The 25076-nt window shown below is 35.8% G+C and overlaps 1 protein-coding gene across 6 annotated transcripts in view; it reads left to right on the forward strand.

The window, feature by feature from the left end:
- The window catches only part of LOC150109686 (uncharacterized), a 576277-nt gene that overhangs the window by 249343 nt on the left and 301858 nt on the right, over nucleotides 1-25076 (forward strand). For all 6 annotated transcript variants that reach the window (XM_090414002.1, XM_090413987.1, XM_090413994.1 and 3 more), the window contains one exon: nucleotides 13796-13932. In XM_090414002.1, the coding sequence (XP_090270128.1) occupies nucleotides 13796-13932 (137 nt within the window). The remainder of the gene's footprint in view (nucleotides 1-13795; nucleotides 13933-25076) is intronic.

Below are 25076 nucleotides of genomic sequence, written 5' to 3' on the forward strand. Positions count from 1 at the left end.
AAGCCTGAATGGCCATAGTTGTGTTTACAGATGTAAGATTTGTGTTCCTCCAGGCGGATGGATGCTGATCTGCCTGTCTGTCCAAAGTATGCCAGCTTACAGGAACAGGGTACTTTGTAAACTCCAGGCAGCGAGAGAGGAGGGAGCTGATCTTTCGTAGAACGGATAAGGGTAGCAAGTTTGCAATAGGGCTTATGTGCTGTGTGTAGGGTTGTACTTTTTTAGTATCTTGGCTATTTTTTCAGATCTGCCACGGATGTAGGGTATGGTGATTGCATTTTTAAAATCTTGTTGACGAGAAGGACGGGGAATGGGGGAGGAACTGATTATTTTTTTGATACTGTGTTTGCTGTAGCCATTGGAGAGGGAAGTGTTGTGTATGTGGTTAAGCTCAGTAGTGAGGGCGGTTCCACTGGAACAAAGATTGTGTGCTCTCTCTTGGTAAGAGTTTTGATGATGCCATATTGTTGTGAGGGATGGTGGTGGGAGAGTTTGTGAATGTATCTGCCTGTGTGTGTGTGTGTGGGTTTTCTGTATACAGTGAAGCCAAGTGTATCATTAGGCAGGCGTGTGACTAAGTTAGTCATTCGAAGATTCTGATTATGATGAATCTGTTAAGGAATTCAGTTTAAAGAAATTAGCAGAAGGATTGGACTTGGCAAGGAAGTTATTTTACGGATAATGATCCCTCAATGGAGCGCTAGGGAAAATTCACAAGACAATTGGATATTTGTTTTGCTCCTTATTATGAACTTATAAAAAAAATTGCAGCCTAGTGGTAAGCAAGGTCTTATTACTGACGTCTCGATAACTAAACCAGCCGAAATTTGCAATGAGAATTATTCAGATGATGTCCAAGTGATGAAGAAGTCTGGCCACTCATAAATGAAGAACATCTACGAAATGTTATTTTTGAAGACAGTGATGATGATTAAAATATGTGCTTTATTTTATTTTGCCTACAACATTTATGCATATGTGCAATCAAGTTTATGTAAGATTATGTATTTGTTTTATAGTTTGTTTTCTTAACTTACGTGAATTGTAAGAAGAAAACATTTTTTTTTGTTGGATTATATCATTGTTTATATAATTTAAAAAAACCAATTTCGGAACATAACCCTACTTTTTCTATGTGATCTGAGTCTCGCATAAAGTAATTTATATAACACGCCATTTCTATGGAACTTAACATCCGCGTTATATGAGGGTTACCTGTATATTAGAGCAAATCAATTTCAAAAATGAGTTAGAAGTATTTCTAAGCTTCACTGCATAAGGTCTCTTCTTTAGCAATTTATCTTTTGTGTGGTTATTTAGTTCAATACACATTCACAAGATATTTTGACTTATATTACGCAATTAAAGATAGTTGTTTTTTATTGCATCGTTTCCAACATTTGTGTCAATGTTACAGTTACAACGTGCAATGAACAACTGTAAGTAAATTAAAGGTATGTATTCAAAATTTATAATCTTAATTGTATACTAATTTTTTTTGGCGGAGTTTAAACTCTGTCAAATGAAACAAATTGCTAAGTACAATTATTATTATGAATCTTTTATTTGTCCCAACAAGCGAAAAATAGTACTGAAAAAATTCTTAATTATATCAATAGTGAAAACTTAAAAAAAAAAAAAAAAAAAAAAAAAATTATTTTTATATTGATATTTCGTGTTTCTATTCTTCAGAAATGGATAATTCAAGAATATTAAGTCAAAGAGACAAGATTAATAAGGAAGGTCTTTTTCAATTTTGGCAATGTGAAAATAAAAACAAAGGATGCAAAGGTAGAATCTGAACAAGTATCAGTGATGTATCACTAATTTCTGAAAAACAGAAACACACATGTAGCAGTTCTGGAAAGGCAGCCAGAGTAATAGCGTAAGAATTTAAAGTCGTGAAATGCTCAAACACAACCCAAATCTCAACAAAAATGATGCCCTAACCATTTCAAGAATGTGGAGGACCCATCTACAACCTGTATAACAACTTAAACTAGCCTTAGAAAAAATCCCACTACAAGAAGACAACCTGGTGAAGTGTTTGTAACATTCAACAGCAACTGAAAGAAATCATTTTATAACAATCAGAACTATCCAGAAGAATATTAATACATGAGGACTTTAGCAGTTTATTGTAGTTGTATTTATTTATTTATATATATATATATATATATATATATATTTTTTTTTTTTTTTTTTTTTTTTTTTAATCACTAGAGGTCAGGCAAGGAAAAAGGATTTATTAACTACGTAGATTTAGTTTACCGGTATACAGGGCATGAGCATGTAGCTTGGTTCCTTATACAGTTGTATTCTTTCGATGATGACCTCGATGTAGGGGTCGAAACGTCAAGTTTTATTTTATTAGTAATTAATAAAATAATCTGTTCAACACTTGTCTTTTTGTGTCCCTAAATTTACAAATATGAATAACGTAAGAAGTTAATACAGCAGCCAAAAAATTAGCAGATAGGACAGTGAGCAACCATCACAAATCAGAACTCAAGTTCTACAAAATGTTTCTTTTGTGGTAGAAGGAATGCTTCCAAATCATAAGTCTGTGCAGAAATATTCAGAGGAGAAGATTAAAAACTTTAAAGGTCCCAATTAATCCCGATTCTCAGGAAACAATAATTATTCGTGTAGAATACTTAAATTACGAATTCAGTCCATCACAATTTGAATGTTTTTTATTGGCTGATTCTTGATCAGAAGTTCGACCCAATCAGAATATTAATTTTTTGTTGTGAAAGTTATGCAGTGTGGAGCCAAAGCAAATAAATTATTTGTGGATGGCACATTTTTACTTTCTCCCTCTCTTTTTGCTAAAATTTTTGTTATTTTGGCTAGAAAGGATGGAGATCCTGTTTTCCCTGTTTTATATTGTTTACTACCTAATAAGACTCTTGAAACATACACAATTATTTTATATGATACATGAAATGTGGTCATTACTAGATCCTGAGAATATAAATGTTGATTATGAAATTACCATTCATCATTTTATGTATAGTATTTCTGCAAGCTAACATAAATGGTTGCTTTTTTCATCTTGTACAAAATCTTTGTAAGCATTTAGCTTCATGCAGTCTTTTAACCAGACACAATTCTGATGTTCATTTCACTTTAAATTCAAAAATGATCACTTCACTTTCTTTTTTTCCAGAACAAGATATTATTTACACTGTTTCTGAACTTGAACCAATTTTAAAATAGTTTACAAACACATACATAGGTCGTCTAAGGAATAATAGAACCAAGGCTCCACCGATTTTTCCCTCAAACGTTTGGTCTGTGTACCAAAGAACAATGAATGGAAGTGATAGGACAAATATTGTGGAAGCCTGTCATTGAAAATTGCAATTGAGCTTTGGCAGTAGCCCAAGTCATCCACATTTATGGATTTTTATAAATGGACTACAAAAAATTCAAAAAACTTATGTTGATTATGAAAGAGCAGTGCAGGTTTTCAACATCAGCACAAGCATAGACATTACGATGAAGCTGACCAAAGAATTTTGAAAAAAGTTATAAATTGTGATAGGGAAAATATAATAGAATATTTACGTGGTATTGCACGTGAAACTCAAAACAACTTTTATTTTAAATTTATTAATAAATTTAAAATAAAAATTTTGTTTTGAATTTCATATACTTTTTTGTTTTAATGTATATATGTAACATATGTAAATATTTGATAATTACAAAATAATATTAATAAACACATTAAAAACTTTTTTGTTTATTTTAATATTGTGCAATTATACTTTCTCATTTTTAAATAATTTATGGACCCCTCTTTTTAGCCATCTCTTTCTTAAATGATCCTACAAATTTTCATATATATGATATAATTCTTTGAAAGTAAGTTTTTCGAATGTTCAATTCTTCGAAAAAAGAAAATTTTTTAATTTATCGAAAATTAGAATATCAGAGGCAAATTCATGCAAGTCAGATTAGGTCGTTAGGTCTGGATTATTTTTAGTTTTTTTTTTTTTTTTTTTTTTTTTTCTTTCCTAGTTATGTGGAAATAACTTGTGCCTCATAAGTCTTAACTATATTTATATATATTTTACCAATATTTACAAAAAAATCCTCCAAATCACATGCCTGCTAAGCATGCAAACATTTGTAAGTTTCTGTCACCCAGTTGTTTAAATAGCAAAGTGAGAAATCTAGCACAAATCTTTATTTACTGAGCTCGCCTGCAACTAATTAATTATGCCGCTACCACAGCCAGTTACTGGAAATTATAGAAATCCTTTCTTTCAGAAAAATTATTTTTTTTTTATATGCAATTCATAGAAAGCCAGTAAATATACTGTATTTTCAAACACCATCATCATCATCATCAAATTCCTGCAATGTACCCTCAAGGGGTGTACAGGATATGATAGTACTACATGAAAAATTTACATCATTACTAACTTCCTATCTACAATTTTCATCCAAATCAGTCTGTTACTTGTCAAGACTCCAACATTATCAGATCTTATATTTCTATCGTCTAAGGCACTTTGTACCGTATCAATCCACCTATATCTTGATCTTCCTCTGGGTCATTTTGCTGCCAACCTGGTAGAGAACACTGTTTTTCTAATCTTTCTTTGCCCATTCTATTTAAGTGACCATACCACCTGAGATTAGCTCTGCTAATGCATTCCTGGATGCTGACAATGTCAAGTTTTTTCGTAATATCCTCATTTTTAATATGATATTGCCATTGATGCCATCTGTTCACACCTCTAATCTTTCTCAGGACTCTCGTATCTGCGGTCTCTAGTCTTTGGTCAAGTGTTTTACTTCTGACCCAGCTCTCAGATCCATAAGTTAAAACTGGTTTGAACACTGTCTTGTATACAGCTAATTTAGTGTTCCGACTAATTTCTCTCTTATTCCATATGAATTTATTCAATTGACTTCCCACCATACCAGCTTTACTGATTTTGTTGTCTATTTCTATATTTAATTTACCATCTTCAGTAAAAATCGTGCCTAAGTAAATGAAATGTTTTACTTGTTCCACAGGTTCTCCATTCACAACACAGTTGACATTTTCAATGATTCTGCCTATTTTCATCGTCTTTGTCTTTTTATTGCTGACCTTCATACCATATCTATTACAATAGCTATTCAATTTAGTCAGGGAATCTTGCAGACTTGTAGCGGATTTATTTAGAAGTATAACATCATCTGCATAAAGCAAAGAGCTGACATTAACATCTCCAATTTTGATATCAGGTTTAATACCACATTCCTTCATAATGTGATCCATATAGATAATGAATAACAGGGGATAATGTACATCCTTGTCTCACACCAGATTTAACATTAAACCATCTTCCTGTACTTCCTTCAATTCTAACTGCTGACTTACAACTTAAATAAAGACTAAGTATTGCTTGATATAATGCCCCATTGACACCATATAACTGCAGCGTATTGAATAGCTTCTCTCTTGGCACCTTGTCATATGCCTTTTCCAAATCGACAAAACTTTAATACAGATCTTTGTTATATTCCCATGCTTTCTCGACTATTTGTCGTAAAGTGAAGATCTGATCCTGACAGCCTCTATTTGTCCTGAATCCAGCTTGTTCTTCACCAAGCTTTTCTTCCACAATTCTTCTCAACCGTTTCTCGAGTATACTTGCATAGATCTTGCCAGGAACGCTCAGTAGGGAAATACCTCTGTAATTCTCACATTCAGTTTTATTTCTCTTTTTATATATGGGTACTATGAGAGCTCTACTCCAATCATCGGGAATTCGTCCCTCAGTCCAGGCTTTCTGAACTATGCAGTGCAGCCACTGTAAGACTCTTATACCACCATACTTCAGCATTTCTAGTCGAATATCATCTACTCCTGCTGCCTTTCCACATTTCAAGCCTTTAGTGGCTTTTTCTACTTCAAGTATGGATATGTATTCCTGACTGCATGCCTGGTCAGTGTTTTTTTATCACTGTGCTGTCGTCACTGCTTGTTTCATTTAGCAGTTTTTCAAAGTAATTACTCCATACTTCTAGGATATCTTTTTCTCCTGTTTTCATGTCACCTTTATCATCTCTAACTCCTTTTACAGCACTCTTTCCTCCATTCCTAAGCTTCTTCAACAACTTCCAGAATATTTTGCCACCTTCTTGATATTTATTTTCTATATTCTTGCCAAAGTTCTCCCATTACTTTTGTTTAGCTAGTTTTACACACTGTTTAGCTTTCTTACATATTCTCTGTATTCTGTAAGAGTAAAAGCTGACTTATTTGCCAGGGACTTTTGATATGCTTTCTTCTTTTCCTTCACTGCCTCTTTAACTTCCTGTATCCACCAGGGAGTTCTGATTTTTTTATCCTTGCAGACAACCTCAACACATGCCTCTCTGCCAGAATCAATCAATGTTTCCTTCAGAGTTTGCCACTGAATCTCCAAGGTTTGATTCCTGTTCTCAAACTCTTTCATTTTCTTTTCAATAATCTTTCTGTATTTTAGTCTACAGTTCACATCTGAGAGCTGCTCAACTTTTATTCGCTTTAAAACTTTGTTACATGTTATTATTTTCAATATGAAATTCAATTTTATCCTGCTCAAGACTAAATAGTGATCACTTCCAATTTCAAATCCTCTGTACACTCTGGTGTCCTGCACCAGGGAGAAAACATCACTATCAACAATAACATAGTCAATGAGACTTTTCTTATTCCTAGCCTCTTCTCTCCATGTGAATTTGTGCACATTTTTATGTTGGAACATGGTGTTAGTAATAACCATTCCATGTCCTGAGCAGAAATCCAACAGATATTTTCCATTATTAATAGCTTTGCTCTTTTCTCCATATTTTCCCAAAATATTTTTATATGTCTCACAGTCATTTCCTACTCTATTTAGATCCCCAACAAGGACCAACTTTTCCTTTTTCATTGTGTCAGTTGCTTTTTCTAAAGCGGCAAAAAATTCCTCCACTTCTACCTTAGTAGAACCTTCTGTGGGACCATAGGCACAAATAAGTCTCATTGTCCAGTTCCCCACTCTCATATTTGTCCACATTACTCTACTTGAGACTGACTGCCATTCAAGAAGATTAGCCTCATATTTTGTGTTGAATACTATGGCTACTCCTTCTTTTCCTTGATTGTCATTGCCTGAATATAACATTTTGTATTTATTGCTCAGAAAGATCTCACCAGTTTCGGTCTTTTTTGTTTCAGTCACCCCTATTATGTCGATCTGGTACTTATCTAATTTCTCAGCTAGCTCCATTTCTTTGCCATTCAGGCTTCTTATGTTGATAGTACCGATCTTTAACTCTGGTTGATGTTGAGTTGGGGTTTGTTTTCAGATTTGTTCCAGTAGCTGACTTTTCGCTGTTCGCCCTGGTTTCCTGGCAAAAACAACGGGGGCCTTGTTTAACGGGGCGACGCCCCAGCCGGCATGAAATTTTGTCATGTTGTACCATCATTTTTTATTTTGGTTTAACCAATAAGAATACAATTTGGTCGGCTAAATCCCAAATTGCCAGCCCATCCTCGTTCGTTCAGTATCAAAGTAGATACCCAACGGGGTGCACCACGAGAAAGTGAGGATTGGACATTAGGTCATAAGCCCCGGTCGGTTCTCAGCATTCCTTTAAAGGCTATGTGGAGGTCTCCTCTCAGTTATACACCTTATTCCCTTAAGCACCCCATTTTCAAACACACAAACTATAAATTATTCACCACCAATCAGAAATTTTTAAACCTTTTGAAACTCCTAAAAGTAAATAAAGTAATATTTGAGTATCATAACATTGTATATAATTTCCCTTGTCAATCAGGCTGTTAGTTTCTTACCTCAGTTTCATAGTTTGTTATGGTCTCAGTTGCAGGAACGTATACTGCAAATTGAATAGTCAGTTATTCTCGACTTCCAAAGACAGTGAAACAAAATGACACAATTCAGAAACCTTGGCGGTCAGAATTAAAGCCATCTACTGTATGTGCTATTGGAGAATTGGCAACACAGCAGTATTATGATTAATTCTAAGCTCCAAAGCAGTAAGATGTTTGGCTTTTCAATCCATCTGTTTCTCATTATCCTCATGCTACTAATTCATTTCTTTTCTCTCTTTGAAGATGAGTGAACAGTAACCTGCAAAGTGTTTCCTTAATAACTTAAATATCCTCATATTAAGAATTTATATAAAAGAAAGATCAGTTGTCTATAAGGTTTCTTACTAATTTACAGACGATTCTTTTGTTTTCTCATAAAATTTATATTCCATAGTACTTTTTTTTATGTTATTTTTATTTATCCATTTTATATATTGCCTATTCATGTTGTTTTCAATTTCCAGTTATATACTTCATTCATTATTTTAGGTTCTTATTTTTCTTTATTGGAATTTTACAAGCTTCAGTCTGTATTCAGCTACATGTTATCTGTCAATGACACAAGAAGCAATTACACCATCTTAAGCACTAAATATTTTGATAGTAAGTGTTCTCTTCTTTCCATTAATCCTAACAGATATAGCATGTCTTATTTCTTAATTTATATTGATCTAACAGTATCTTATGGCCTTAGCCAACAAGGTTGACTATGTAGGGTGCTGTTTGATACAATAAGCTTACTGTAATTACTTCACAGGATTCAGTTTAGAGGTGATTGAAATTCACCGTAATCTTTGCCCCATTGAAGAACAGCGAGGAGATCAGAATTTAAGACATTAGTTATGTCTTAGTTGTAATGATCTTGCAGTCAGTTATGTAGAAGAGAGAGTGCGGGAGAATAGAATCCTATTTTACTACTGCACTGGTGAGGAAATCAAAGGAAGTTGGTGATTTGCAACAGGGTGATGGAAGACCATAGTGTGGTAATTTGCTTAGAAGAACCATGTGCAAGACCCAATCAGATGCCTTAAAAATGTCAAGAACAACCACTTGAATGTCTCAACCTTTCCGTGGTTTAAATCAAGAGGTGTGTGATGAATGTTAGATCAGCTGTGAAGTTGCAGAATCCATACCATTGGTTCACTAATTATCTGGTAGGCCTCCAGGTAATGTAACTGTAGACTATGTTATGATCTCCATTTTTTTGAGAGAATGGAAGTGAGCTATTGAATGGTGGCTTTCATCTTTCCTTTTGAATGCTGAATGTAGTTTTGTTTCTACAGGTGAGTGGATGCCAAGTTTAGGAAAGATTTGAAAAGTTGTTATAGGTGGTTAATTCTTCAGAACAAGTTTTTATAATTGGTGGTATGCCATGAGGATTATATGCTGTTCATGTCCAAGTTATTTAGGATTCTTCTAATTTCTTTCTAGAAAACATCTTTTTCTATGTTATTATTGTTAAGAGAGAGAGAGAGCACTGGGCATCAAGGATCCATTGTGAAAGGCCACATTTTCTTGATTTTATTCACACAACCTCGAAAGGGCAATCCATTCCAATCATCCTTACCCACTCTCCATAAAACAAAACAAAAAAAAAAAATTCCATATACTGATCTGATATCTTATATTATTCTCTCAGAAGTTTGTCAGTCTCAATCTTGTTGCTGGTGTCTGCAGTACACAAATTCTTCACCTGTTCCAGAATGTGTATTCCACAATTTTGATATCTTTAACACTCTTTTACATTTTCCACTATCAACATCATGAAGGAAACCAGGAGATGACATCTGCACACAATAGTCCAATTGAGGTCATTCATATCAAGGCCTTGATGAAGAGACAAAGGGACTTCCATATTCTGTTTTCTTTCATTTTGAGGTTTGTTTCAGCATTCTAGTTGGCTTGATCTGTTTCTTCTAGCATATTACAACCAATCTCATTATATCAAAGTGCATGCATACCTTTACATTTGCTAACATTGAACTGACAGCCATTTTCAAATGCTTGCAGTGGAAGCAAATTCAAATCATTCTGCAAGTACTGAATAACAGCTGCATTCCTGATAACCCTACTATTTTTGCAGCATCAGCAAATAACTGTCACCTGTCAAATCCTTCCCAATATCATTAATGTATAGATTAAATAACAATGGACCAATCCCTGTAGTATATCACTATCCTATCCCAATGGCTTTAACAGGCCTTTAAGGCCCACAACCTTCCAAGCATGCCTGGATTTCATAACCAAAATACGAGGATAGAATGGTCACTCCTGTGCCTCGAAGTATTCTTGGCTGTATCCCTCTGTGTTCACGGGGCCGGTTTGCCTGAGGCTATGCCTGAGGAAGATCCTTCAGCTCCTCACGTCTCTGACGGGAATCGAACCTAGGCCACTCCTTCCCCAGGCATATGGTTATGAAGTGCAAAGCCACTAGGCTAACTGCACGGACTGTAGTATATAACTGGTCACCTAAAATTTGGCAAAACTCACGTACCACTTTTTGATTCATTTGACCATCCTCTTATCCACACTAGTCCTCTCTTATAGTATACAATTGCATCAACCTTGACTCAATCAGAACATATAAAATGTGAGGAAGCAGCTTAAACATAACCTTGCATTAGTTAAAGTCATTTCTGTATTTGCTTGCTAACTTCCAAAATCACCACCACCACTCTGCAGATATTGATAGTATGTCTTTGCACCTTTATGCAATGGGACTATCATACATTCTTTTCACTCCTGTGGAATCTTTGCTGTTCTGAGGTTCAAATTATGTAGCCCGATCAAAGGAACAGCCAGTTCAGCTGAACACTTATCATCTATGATGATAATGATTTTTCTCCCCAACATTTATCAGTTTTATATATTATTTTGTAATTTTTTTACAAAATCCTGCTCTAGAGGCCAAACATGGAACTTGATCACTTCAGTCGTCCAATTAGTGAGACAGTGATCCCATCAGCCAGGATTGCTGAATACTTAAGTTTGTGCAACAGCTCTAGTACCTCCTCCTCATACACGTAGTTGGTGGCTTTTAAAAAAATTGGCATTCATTAGTTGAATAATTTCTTAGTCTGTCACATGCCTGCTATCTACATTCAGTAGAATTTCTTTTTGGTTTTTATTTTGCAGAGTGAGTTTCTTTTCACACTCAGGCTTAGCTTTCTTTACAATAGTTGTAACAGTTGTTACTGTCTGTCTTGCTCCTCGTAAATTTCATAACTGACTTCACCTTTATGCATATGGTATTCCTTCTGCACCATCTTTTTCTTAAGAATCACTTGCTTAATAAGATTACTTTCTGACTAATCTTTGAACTCTACTGCCTTGAAACACTTGTTGGACATCTGAAGATTGGGTAATAATCAGGAATTTTGGATGAAGTGAGGGTTTGAAGACATCCATTGTAGTTTTTTCTGTTATTCAGTTTGACCAGGTGTTTTGGTTCATGGAAATCATCCCATTTTGCTAATGGATAACGAGAATAGTGTTGGGTTGTTCTGAAGCACGTGAAACTTGGATCAGATTTTGGTTCTGGTTGCCAGGAAGGGAGCAGTCATCAATGGTGTATTAGAAGGGATGCTTTGTAGGAAGAGCTCAGAGGTGTTATTAGGAATTGGGAATGTTAATATGTATATTAGCATTATCAATCTGAGGCCAGAATGATAAACTGAATTTGGGGGGGACTATAGGTACTGCAGCATGGGTTGGTATTTAAATTTTGAGCCAAAGCAATGAGGTATGTGGGATGGGGATCACGATTTTTTCCATTTTTCGGACATGGGATGTTGGTTCTTATGAAAGCACAAGTGTCACCTTTATGATAGGAATTGTGCATAGTGTAGTTGAGGTTATGTTTGGAATAATAACTATTGTTTTGAAAGATAGGTGGCTTTGCATATCATTCAAATTGCTGTTCAGGTTATGAACAGCAATTTGAATTAGATATGCTTTTTTTTTTTTTTTTTTTTTTTTTTTTTTTTTTTTTTTTTGCCAGGATCATTATTTATTTTTAAACTTTTGTTGTACTTTTATGAAAATTTTTCTTCATTGTACAGTAAAAGCATGTAAGTCGAATTCGCTTAACTCGTGGTATAATTTTGCATGTAATTTATATATACAAGCATACAATTGGGACCAAAGGTTTACAAAAACACCTATATTTTTTAAGAAATATAATCATAATTGTTGTTTTTTGTACATAAAAAAAAAAAGAAAGTTATGGTTTCATAAAATCTAATCGTCTGACGGCATAATGTCTTTTTCTTGTCACGCAAAATTTCTTCATAGCAAGCTAATGATTTTTTTATTCCTTGCCTTTTGCCTTGTGGCTGCAGTTCGTTCCTCGTTAGAATCTATGTCCTCCAAAATCTGTAAACCTTTCTTTTATGATTATTCTTACTGTGGATTCCTGTAGATCGAAATTCTTTGCTAGCGCACAAATTTTCATTCCGCTTTCAAAATCCTTAATAATGTTGAGTTTTGTTTCCAAAGTCAATGTTTTTCTTTTCTTGCTAGCTGTGGAAGAATCGGGCTTGCTTCTTTTGGACGACATTATTATTTTTTATATGATAAAATTTTTATCAATAACATAACATTAAACAATTGCAAGGTTTGTAGACTATAAAAATCATGTATGAATGGAGAGCACGCGAAACACGTCAGTGCTTGTTCACAGCAAGTATGACACTGGCGAATGCGGCCAGCGCCTGAAAGATATGACTAGTGGTGAAGCAGGACGGGAATACATACATACAAGAAACCACGTAACTCCAGATTCGCGTAAGTTGGGGGTATCACTGTATTTGGGGAGGAGAGGTTTTTAAAGAGTAGGGGTATACAGTGGTACGTGAAAGACTCATATCCATACTATTCATGCCAGGGAACCCTGGGGCTACACATCAAACATACAGGGAACCCTGTATGTTTGATGTGTAGCCCCAACAGTTCTCTGTAAGACACCTTGCATTCTTTCCATGCATATACTGGTCAAGTAAGCAGCAGCACTAGTTTGGAGGATTCTCAACCAACTGATCAGGAAATTTACAATCTTGTTACTGTCAGGTTCAGTTCCTTGTTATAGTGAGTAATCAGCTCTTAGTTCTGTTCATTGATGCAAGTTAATACCACAATAGCTGAATTGCAGCTTCAGGTAGAATAAAGTATTTTTGAAAGCCAATTGTAATCCTGGATTATAAATTCTTTAAACATCTACTTAATTGTATTTTATTATATTTTTTACCATTGAAAACTTTGTAACCATCCAGTGCTCCATAAATGTTCACAATCAGATCCATATTTAGATTATGTTTTTACTTGAAATTATATCTGTTACAAATTCCTGAAACCCCCATTCAGAAGAAGCCATACATGAAGATCAATTATGCTATCTCTTCTATTGGGAAACTTAAAAGATGGCTTTATATTAATGAGTTTGTTACTCATTTAATTTAAATGCAGTGTTGTTTTGTGTATCTAATTGCTGAAATATCTTTCTTTTCTTTCAAATATTAGAGGAGTAATCTTGAAACTGCTCATACACTTACACACACCTGGGTAGAGTGAGGAGTGTTTATTTCCTCTGAAAAAAGAAAAGAAAACAATCTTCTGAAACTCATTCATTTACCAGGTGAAAAGACACTGATACCTCATTAACTGCAGCTGTCTTAGCAGTAATTAAGAACAACACATCTACCATATTGCATGATAAATTTTTATCCATTTATAAGCTACTTTGCATGCATATTTTAGGTTATTGGAATTTTTGTCTGTGTACAGTTCATACATGCCAGGGAACCCTGTATGTTTGATGTGTAGCCCCAACAGTTCTCTGTAAGACACCTTGCATTCTTTCCATGCATATACTGGCCAAGTAAGCAGAATTTCTTCATTTCTTAGATTTAACCAAATTTTTAATTTCAGGGAAAATCTTGCAACAGACACATATTTGCTATCTCAAATGGACAGTGACCAGTATGTTCCAATTGGTACAGTTGCAAACTTTAATCAAATTAAAAGTCTTACCAGGGACCTGAATTTAATTGTTGATGTGTTAAGAGGTAGGTGTGCATATACTCGTAAATATTGGTATAAGTAGAATTAAAATCATTACAATTTCATGTTCTTCATTGCCTTCTCAGTACTTAAGACTTAAGTACTGAGAGGACATCATGTTGGAGGTTTAATGGAATAGTTACAGCACTAGGAAAGGGTTAAAAACTAATTTTAATGTTTTCAATATTATGCCTGTCACTGAGACATCTTCAGGGATTATAAAAAACTTGTAATCCACACATAAAGACAGCACAATACTAAATGGAACGTGGGTGACTCTAAAGTTCTATCTAGGTGGTGCACCTTCTATGGGTGTTTATAGGTGGCCTGGGATGTAAAGTGGGACCTCTGACAATTATTGTTTCCCAAATTTTGGGAAGTTTTATGCATCCGTATTTGTAACAGTCTTTCCTTTTTAAATATATTATGGTGCAGGTTTTCATCTGAAAGAAAAACCACAATGCTGCACCATAGTAAATTTAAAAAGGAAAGACTGTTTTTGAAATCTCCAGCAGTACTCAGAAATCAACCACTGCATAAAACTTCCCAAAATTTGAGAATCAATAATCCTGAGAGGTCCCAATATCCTAGGCCACCTACAAATGCCCAGATGGTGCAGCAAATCTTTTCTTAGTGCTGTCAATACTTCATTAAACCTCCAACATGGACTTCTTCATTACTTGTCTTTTGATTTTTTAAAAAAAACTAACTTTTGCTAGTCAGTTCTGCCAACTGACTAGCAATAGTGGATATTATCTCTGCTTTCTGCCTGAGCAGGCTTATGGATTTGAATATATTCTAGCATGGACAATAACCTTATTTACAGCGTTATAGTTGTTACACTCAAATCATTGCTTTGTACTACACTGTCCTTAGGTCTTACATGATTTTCATCTTCTGGTGTGATATCACCATACTTAGTACCACTGCATTCTCCAAAAGTAACCGAAATGTTATTATTCCATTTTATCTGCCTTTAATGTAATTATCCACTTGTTTTTGGCTCCGCCAGCACCAAAATTCCCCAATTGGCGACTTTTGGTACTAAATCTTTTTTTTTTTTTGCAGAAATCATCTCCCCATGCCTTCAAAAGTCTCAATATAAAATTTGGTCTCATTTCATTTATTGGTTTTAGCTACAGATGCCTCCAAAGAAGGAAAGTTATTTTATGGCCAACCTGTAGATTGATATAATAAGATAGCAACTAAAAAGTAAAGAAAATGAGTTTCTGAGAGAAAACTACCTCAGATAGTAACAGAGGGCTCCTTAGCATTGCTGGTCTTGAATTTAATCATATCATCAGAGAAGGTTTTTATAAATGAGGTGTCAAATCATCCCCAGTTGGTGAGAGTGACCATAAAGTTGATTAAATGGGTGGTTGCCAACCATATGAAGACATCTGTGAGGAAAGGATATATGTGGAACTACAAGGCTGATGATTATGAGCAACTCAGGAGACAGCTTGGAACTGTAGCATGCAATGAGGAGTTGGCTGGTAAGGAGATCAGTGCTGCTGGATGATGTGGAAGAACTACAGTGGTATCTCGCTAATCCGAACTGTGGTTCAAAAGAAAAAAAAAGCTTTATTTATTTTATTATTATTACAGTACAGTACAGTATTTTTTTTCATACTGTAGACCTATTTTGATTTATTGTGTGTTCACGTTTGCTTTTTTATACTGTACAGTACGTACTGTATTGTCGATATGTATAACCGCTGTCCTTAATGAACTGATTAGTCACCACTATTGCACAGTGTTTGTTTATATTTACATTCCTACAACAACAATAGCGACTTAGCCTAAAGCCTGGTTGTATATAACCCTCAGTTTGTCTTTGGTTATTAAAATGAAACATTGCCTGAGTTGTCGTCTATTGTTTTGTCTTTTCGTAAGTTTTCAGTGAATGATTATCAATTGTTTTAGTAAGTGATTTTATTTTTCAGATAAATTTTAAAAGTGACAGTTTTATTGTTTATTAACTTCATTTTTTATTTTACCGTTTTTAACACTAAAATTTATTTTGTTAAAATGGCTACCGGGTCGAAGCCTAACAAAAGAAAACACGTAACGTTATCATTGTCGGATAAGTGTAAAATAATTCGGCGTCTGGAAAAGGGTGAAGCGTACAACTTGCTACTAAATACAATGCCGGCAAATCTACATTCAGTGACAAAAAAAAAAAAAAAGATAGGATTTTAACTTATGTTTCAACCACAGAAGAAGGACCAAGCTAGAGACAAACTGAAAACAGGTGATTTTTCTTTACTTATTCTGCTGTTTACACGTGGTTTCTTCAAGAAAGAAGTCGTTATACTTCCATCTTCGGAGACATTTTAAAGCAGAAAGCTAAGCATTTCCATTCATAAATTTACCCAGATCAGAAATTCAAAGCAAGTGATGGTTGGCTAGAAAAATTTAAGACACGCCACCAGTGGCGCACTCAGGATTTAATCTTGGAGGGGGCCGAGCACTCATGATTTAACCATTGGGGGAGAGGGGGGTCATGTTGAGTAGACGACTTGCGAATACATACTACGCATCGCATACGACGTATGTCTGAGCATCTGCAGTGATCGCTAATTCATAAGTAGTATAGAAATAGAAGACACAACAGAACATAAATTAAAAAATGAATTTTAATTAGGAAAAGATTTATGGAAAATTTTCTAGTATTTTTCCCTTTTCTTTGCCCCCCCCCCCCCCAAAAAAAAAAAACCCTGAAAAACTGTCTAGTGACTTTTCCGCCGTAGAACCATTCCAAAAAACTTTTTTAGAAAAATTTCTTGAATTAAATTTAACCGATGATCAAATTTATAATGCGGATGAAAGTGGTCTTTGTTGGAAGTCGTTACCAGAGAAAACTCTAGTTCACAGAAATGAAGCCTCAGCACCCGGTCAAAAAATGTACAAAGAGTGTGTCACGATAATGCCTTGTGCAAATGCCTCAGGAAAACGTAAATTAAAGTTACTTATGATTGGAAAATCAAGAAACCCAAGACCATTTAAGAACTGCTGCCTTCCGGTTTTGTACCGAAGTCAACGTAAAGGATGGATGAATATCGAACTTTTTCCAAACTGGTTTCACAACAATTTCGTACCGTCTGTTAAAACTTATTTAAAATCCCAGAATTTGGAACAGAAAGCACTTTTATTATTGGATAATATTGGATTACCGTCCTGGACATCATCCGGCAGATGAATTCATTAGTAAGGATGGAAATTTTACAGTTATGTTTTTGCCTCCAAACTATACTCTATTGTTGCAGCCAATGGATCAGAACATAATACCATCCATTAAATTAAAATATCGTAAAGACCTGCTTTTAAATGTAATTTCCCAAAATTATGATGTTACCACATTGATAAAAAATGTAAATTTGAAGGATGTGGCATTCTCAGTTGCTAGTGCTTGGGAAGCCGTCAAACCTGAAGTAATTCGAGCGTCATGGAAAAAACTGTGGCCTTCTAGAATTTACCAAGATAACTACAGTGATACACAAAAAAGAGGAAATTCAAAACGTGCATAATTTAGTTAAAAATATAAATCCAGGTGTTCATATTTCACAAACAGATGTTAAGGAATGAATTACAGGTAGAACCGAAAGTGAATTCGAAATCAAATCAGATGCTGAAATTATAAATATGATGCTACAGAATGAATTAAATGACGATGAAGAACTCTAAGAAAAAAAAATAAAACATGGAGAGGTAGTTGACAGTTTCAATATGTGCATAGAATGGGCTAAGCAGAATGATACGCCATTCTACAAAATTTTGTTGCTAATGCAGCTCTGAAAGCATTCGAAAAAAGTTTAGCTTCCAAGAAGCAAAAGAAAATAGTGACTTTTTTACAAAGAAATAAAAAAAAACTTTTTTTTGTATTCTGTACAAGAAAGTGATATATTTTACGCAAATTAAATTATGTACTGAACTATGCAATTTTATTAAATCGGAATCCTCAACAATACAGTACATACAAACTAAATTTTTACGTTACAGTACAGTAGCTTTTTTTCTTTTAGTTACTTCATTTATTTACAGAATTAAATTGACGTATCATTAGAATCTGATTATTTTTGTCTTAAATGCTAGTTATTGTTGTCTCTTGTGGGTAAATTCTCTAATCCGAACGAGCACGGTTTTATTTGTTCGGATTAGCGAGATACCACTGTATCTAGTAAAAGCAATGTCTAAATGTGTTCAAGAGTCAGAAGATTAAACAAGGTAGATGTGAAGTGGATGAATGAAGAGCATGTGATACAGAGGAAAAAGGCATTATGGAGGCAGCATAAGAGGAGTGGGAATAATCAATTTCATAAGGATTACAAAGAACAGGCAAGGAGGTTGACTCAGTAAATACAGGGTGTTCGGGATAAATTTGACATATTTATAATTAATTATATTTTTCCGTAAGTTACATGTATTAACACACACTTCTCTTCATTTAAAAGTTTGGACCCTTCTTCATTCATATACAAGATGTCAGAAAGGATGGATAGCTGGAACCAACCTGAATCATGGAAGAGAATAACTTGTATCATGATGATTCGTGCCCGCCATCAAAATAAGGATATTATGACTGCTGCCCAATGCTCCCTGAATACAGTAAAAACAATCAGGCATGAACTAGAGACTTGCAATTGTGACTACGAGGATGTAGCAAGAAGAAAGATCCCTAGCAGACGATCTGATTGCGTTCGTACAGCAGAATTCCTCGCAAATCTGCAGGAACAGGTGTTGAAGAACCCTGGCATTGGAATTCGGGCTTTGTTCGTGGAGTTGCTAACTGTAGTCAAGCCCTGGATAACAAGGGTAGCCAATGGTAGGCCGTATGTATGGCAGCAGGATTCGGCCCCTTGCCACACCTCTGGGAAAAGTCAAAAATGGTTGTCTGAAAATTTCTACGACTTCACCAGTCCAAATGTTTGGCCTCCAAACTCCCCAGACCTTAACCCCATGGATTATTTTGTATGGGGCGCAGTTGAAAAAGACACCAATCGCACTTCCAGTAATAGAAAAGCCCAGTTAATGGATAAAATTAAAACAGTTTTTGCGGCCCTTCCCAGGGAGACTGTAGCATCAGCTTGTTCGAGGTTCCGAAGCAGAATTGAAGCTGTGATCGATGCTAATGGTGGTTATTTTGAGTAAATCTTGTTGATAGTATTGTAATTAACTCTGCCTGTAATGTTTTTTTGTCAATTCATTAAATTTAATAGATACAAAGAAGATTTTCTTTTTCCTTACGAAACTGTCAAATTTATCCCGAACACCCTGTATACTAAAAGTGAAGTATGAGCGTCAGTTAGATAATGAAGCCAAAATCCTAGGGAGTTCTTTCAATGTGTCCATCAAATAAATAAATAAATAAAATTATGGAAGGATCACATTGATTGCAGAAAATAGTATAAAAACGGCTGCTGCTGAGGAGGATGTAGTTGAGATATTTAATGAGCAGTTCATAAAGGTATCTCATCTTTATGAATGTGACATCTTGGAAAGATTGAGAGCAGTGAATGAGAAGGCGAGATTGACTATGAGTAACGAAGAGATATATGGAGAATTAAGCGAACTTTGTGCTAATATGGCTGTAGAACCTGATAATATATCACTTGTATTTTGAAAGAATGTGCCAGTTGACATCTCCCTTGACATATTTGTTTAATATGAGTCTTACATTTGGTCAATTCCAAACAAGTGGAAGGTAGGCAAGATTGTGCCACTTCTTAAGGGAGAGGGGGAGACCAACTCAAGCACCATATTATAGACCTATCTGTGTGTCAGTTGTTGTGCTTAAAGTGTTGGAGAGGCTGATGAGAACCAGGATCCAGAATTGGATTAACAACAGTGGTATCTTTAATGGACAGCATGGATTTTCTAAAGGGAAGTCATGTTTTAGTGATCTGCTTACTTATCACAATTTATTTATTTATTCGTTTGGAGTTTCCTCCCTTTTTCTCCCCCGTCCCTATTGGGGCGAGTTGAGCCCCCCTTATGGGGGGTTAAGTATTTATGACTGTAGATCCATGTGTGTTCACAGAGCCGGTTTGCCTGCCTGCGGGATGAAAAATGCCAGATAAACTGGCAGTAAAAACCCTACTGCCCATGCCCAAACCGGCTAACTTGGCTATGGCTGAGGAAGATCCTCAAATTCCTCACGTCTTCGATGGGAATCGAACCTGGGACACTCCTTTCCCATTCATATGGTTGCAAAGCACACAGCCACTAGGGCTAATTGCACAGACACTTATTACAATAAGGTGATGGCTTCATTGGACAAAGGAGATGGATACACAGTAGTATTGCAAAGGCCTTTGATAGATTACCACATGATAAGTTGGTAGTCAAACTAGAATCGTTGGGGTTGGATATTTGACTAATGCATTGAATTGGAGATTTGATAGATCAGCAAGTTATATATGAGGATCAGTATCCTGGAAGAGGAAAGTCACTAGTGGTGAGCCTCAGGGGTCTGTTTTAGGCCCATTGTTGTTTAGCTTGTATATTAATGATATTGGGAAGATTTGAATGGGTTATACAGCTTTTTGTAGTTGATGCCAAGTTCGGATGAACTGTGAGAAGTAGAACAAATGAGTGAATAGGCACAAGAGGTGGGAGGGGGGGGGGGAATACCAGTTCAGCATTGCAAATGTAATGGTTTAAAATTTTGGAAACAAAAATGGGATATATTGTTGGAAGAATGAAAATGCATTTATTGATCTGTTGCAGAACAACTTCCTCAAGCAGCATGTGACAGAAGAAATTCGATGTCAAAGAATGTTAAATTTGATTATAGTGTCAGAGAGCATTTCAGTTAAAGATATAACCATTCTACCTCCAGTTGATAATGATCATGTGGTACTCACTTGGGAAGTGACTAAGTTTATGAATATTCCATTCAGAAAAGGTTACATGCTGAACCATAAAGCAGGAAATTACGACCAATCGAGGAGTTCTAAGTTCAGTAGAATAGGATTGGTTGATGGATGGGAAGAATATCGACAAGTGCATGGGAAGCATTTAAACAATACTTAAATGGTGCGATATCAGAATTCAAAGAATAAATAGGGTAGGAGACAAATGGATGTGTAATCTTATTAAGCAAGATTTTCGTAAGAAAAGGAGGATTATTATTATAGGCGATTCCAAGGAGTCCTTAGACTCATCAAGGGAGACCCTAAACATTATGTCCTTCACAACTATTTGACATTCACACAGTATCTATCATACTTTGCCTTGAACTCATTCACTGTCATAGCACCCACAACAGACACAACAGAACCATAAAGCAGGAAATTACGACCAATCGAGGAGTACTAAGTTCAGTAGAATAGGATTGGTTGATCGATGGGAAGAATATCGACAGTGCATGGGAAGCATTTAAACAATACTTAAATGGTGCGATATCAGAATTCAAAGAATAAATAGGGTAGGAGACAAATGGATGTGTAATCTTATTAAGCAAGAATTTCGTAAGAAAAGGAGGATTATTATTATAGGCGATTCCAAGGAGTCCTTAGACTCATCAAGGGAGACCCTAAACATTATGTCCTTCACAACTATTTGACATTCACACAGTATCTATCATACTTTGCCTTGAACTCATTCACTGTCATAGCACCCACAACAGACTCAGGCAGCTTATTCCACTCATTCACCACTATAAAAGTAAAAAAACCCAGCTCTAACACTCTTACTAACCACACTCTTGCCCAGCTTCCATGGATGTCCCCTAGTCCTCCCACCACCAGTCCTGTTCTCAAAAATATCCTCTGAATTAATCCTGTAGAAACCCCTTCAGCAATTTGAATGTCTCAATCATATCTCCCCTTTTTGGCCTCTCAACCAATTTCTGCAACCCACAAATCTTCAGCCTGTTTGCATAAGGTTCATTCCATAGACCTGCTATCATCTTGGTCACTCGCTTCTGGATCCTCTCAACCTCCCCATCAAGAAGAAACCTAGATGAACAGATCTGGGCACAGTAGTCGAGATGGGGTCTTATCAAGGCTCAATACAGAGGAACAATAACTTGCTTATCTCTGCTCGTCACAGTATTCTTCAGCATCCAAGTGATTTGTGAGCTGATTTAGCCACTTTTGCAATGTGCCCCCTGAACTTCAACTCCCTATCCACCAACACTCCCAAGTCCATGGCCTCATCGATCTCCTGGAGTACAGTTCCACTATTGCGCTACCCAATGTAGCATCATCAGCGAACAGATGAACCATTCCTCATATCCTTCCCTATATCATTAATGAACAAATTAAACAGCAGTGGTCCAAGAACAGAACCCTGCGTCACACCACTAGTCACAGGCCATCTTTTGGACTCTACTCCTGAGTAAACTACTCTCTGGTATCTCTCCATCAACCACCCTCCTATCCATCTCACCAATCCTATATCCATTCCCATATATTGCAGTTTACAGATTAGACTTCCATGTGGTATCCTGTCAAAGGCCTTAGCCAAGTCCAGCAGTATCACTGTAAACCCATTACCCTTATCCAATTCAGCTGTCACTATTTTATAAAAACCCCATACAGTATCTCATTTAGATCAATCCATTCCTGTATTTTTCCCTTGACAAGGACTCCTGATATGCTGATCGGTCGGTAATTTGCAACAGTAGTCTTGGATCCTCCTTAATGCAGTGGAACTATTTTCCCTCTTTCCACCCTTTCGGTACTAAACCAGACCTGTGACTCAGATTAAACAATAAGGTAAAGGGCACTGACAATTCTTTAGCCGCATCATGTAAGACCAGTGCTGATATACCATCCAATCTCACAGATGTATTCACATTAAGGTTCTGTAATAAACTATTCACCCCCACTTCATTCACCACAATTCCCATATAAACTAATGGTTCCTTCAACATCACCACCTGGATGATATACTCTTGCCAAGTGCTCACTCAGTAATTCCACTATATCGACTGATTCACTGACCTCCCTACCATCGGCGTTCCTTAAAATCATTCTGCCGTGTACAGTTTTTCTTTTACTAGCAGTATATTGAAAGAACTGTTTGGGATTCTCTTTAGCTTGCATGACTAATTTCCTTTCATAGTCCGTTTTTGCTTTTCTCACCACACTCGTTATCCTTCTGGCTTGCACTTTATACCGTTCATCTACCTGCAGGTCATATTTCTCCTTAAGACACCAAGCTTCCGAAAACAAACAATACCATGACAAGATTAAATCAATATTGCCAATTTATTCTCAAAATAATACTTATCTTTTCACGAGCTCTCTACAAACACTACACACCGTGTAGACAGTGGTGAGCTATGGAAATTTTAACAAAGGGCTCGCATCGTCGAGCAAAAAAAAAGCCGTATTTCACACAAAAACGTTTATTGATACTGCTTGTGTACAAATGCCAATCAAAAGTATGAGGGGGCAATCAACCTGTAAAGGCTATCATTTTTAAACAAATATTCTTGATCTAAACATGAAATATTTGCACATTATCATCTGTGTTAATTTATCTTACATAAGAAAAACATTTTTTAACTATCAAAATATAATTAGAATAAAATCTTTTATAATCACACATGAAATAGTCCACATTTTTTATAAACAAAATAAATTTCTTTTGTTTGCAATAGAAGTTTTTATGACCAACAATCTGTAAATAATAAATAAATATTATGTAAACACAATAATATTGAAATGCATTATATTTCTCTTGTTTTTATACTTCAAGTGATAATCAACAGTACTATTCAAGGGGCATTATTTTATAGTCTGATTTTTTTATATGCGATTACCAAAAGTGAAGTCTTATTTGTGAAATGGTGGTAACAGTAACTATAATATTTTATTTAATAAAATCGCTTTGTTAGGTTACTGTATGAGTTTTTCACTTAATATATTTCAATTTTTTTTATTTTTTTATTTTTTATTTTTTTTGAAAAAATAAAAAAGTAAACAAGAAGAGCAAGGGGCTCGCAAATTGGAGAAAAATTTAACAAAGGGCTCGAGTGATCCCCTTATAGCTCACCGTGTAGCCCTCTAGCCAATGTGGAAGGAATACTGTGTGCGTTATGAAAATTTTGAGCAGCAGGCTAGAATAGTCACAACTTTTGTACAGAAAGGAGAGTACGAAAAGAAACTGGCTCTGTGCTAAAGACACTCCATGAGAATTCTATTGATATGCTGCAAGTAAAAGAAAGAACGAATATGAAAGAATAACTCTTCTAAATGCAGAGGCGTGAGGGTTTCAGATGCAGAAGAAGTTGTTCAGCTAATGAGTACCCATTTTGTTAGACATTGAGCTTATTGATACCTCTTCATTTCTTCTTCTTCTATGCGTTATTCCCGCTTCCTATGCAGGGTCCGCGTGTTACTTAGATGCGACTTCTTGTTAGTACTGCTCCCAACCGACCCGTCGCCTGGTCTGCCGCTGGGGATATATTTTTGACTGTAGAGGCGTATGTTCACGGGGCCGGTTTGCCTGTTTGCGGGATGAAAAACGCCAGATAAACTGGCGGAAAAAAAACCCTACTGACCGCGCCCAAGACCGGCTAACTTGGCTATGCCTGAGGAAGATCCTCAAATTCCTCACGTCTACAACGGGAATCGAACCTGGGACACTCCTTCCCCAGGCATATGGTTGCGAAGCGCAAAGCCACTAGGCTAACCGCGTGGTCTCTTCACTGGATGAAGAAATTCAGGTGTAGGAGGACAAGGTATTAGAGATGTTGCACAAACTGAATAAGAATTCAGAAATAGGGACTGATGTGATATCAGCACATGTGCTAAAAAGTGTTCAGCTGAACTGGCTATTCCTTTGACTAGGCTGTTTTAATATGTGTATCAGAACATTGAAGATTCCGCAGAAATGGAAAGAATATATAGTAATTCCATTGCATAAGGGGTGGTGCAAAGACCGATGAATCGAACTGTCGACCAATTAGTATCTCAGGAGTAGTGGTGAAGATTTTGAAAAAATTGGTTAGGCTCACATTCAGAAATGGGTTGACAGTGAATCTCTACTTTGCAATGAGCAACAATGATTTACTAAGGGAAGGCTATGTTTTAGCAACTTGCTCACATTCTATAACAATGTTCCATTGAACTAGACAAGGGGAATGGATACACCATGATACTTTTGGATTTTGCTAAGGCTTTTGACAGAATAC

This window comes from Typopeltis vanoorti, chromosome 2 (assembly GCF_054136105.1).
Source record: "Typopeltis vanoorti isolate ZY-2024b chromosome 2, IOZ_Tvanoo_1.0, whole genome shotgun sequence".
Lineage (NCBI taxonomy): Eukaryota > Metazoa > Arthropoda > Arachnida > Uropygi > Thelyphonidae > Typopeltis > Typopeltis vanoorti.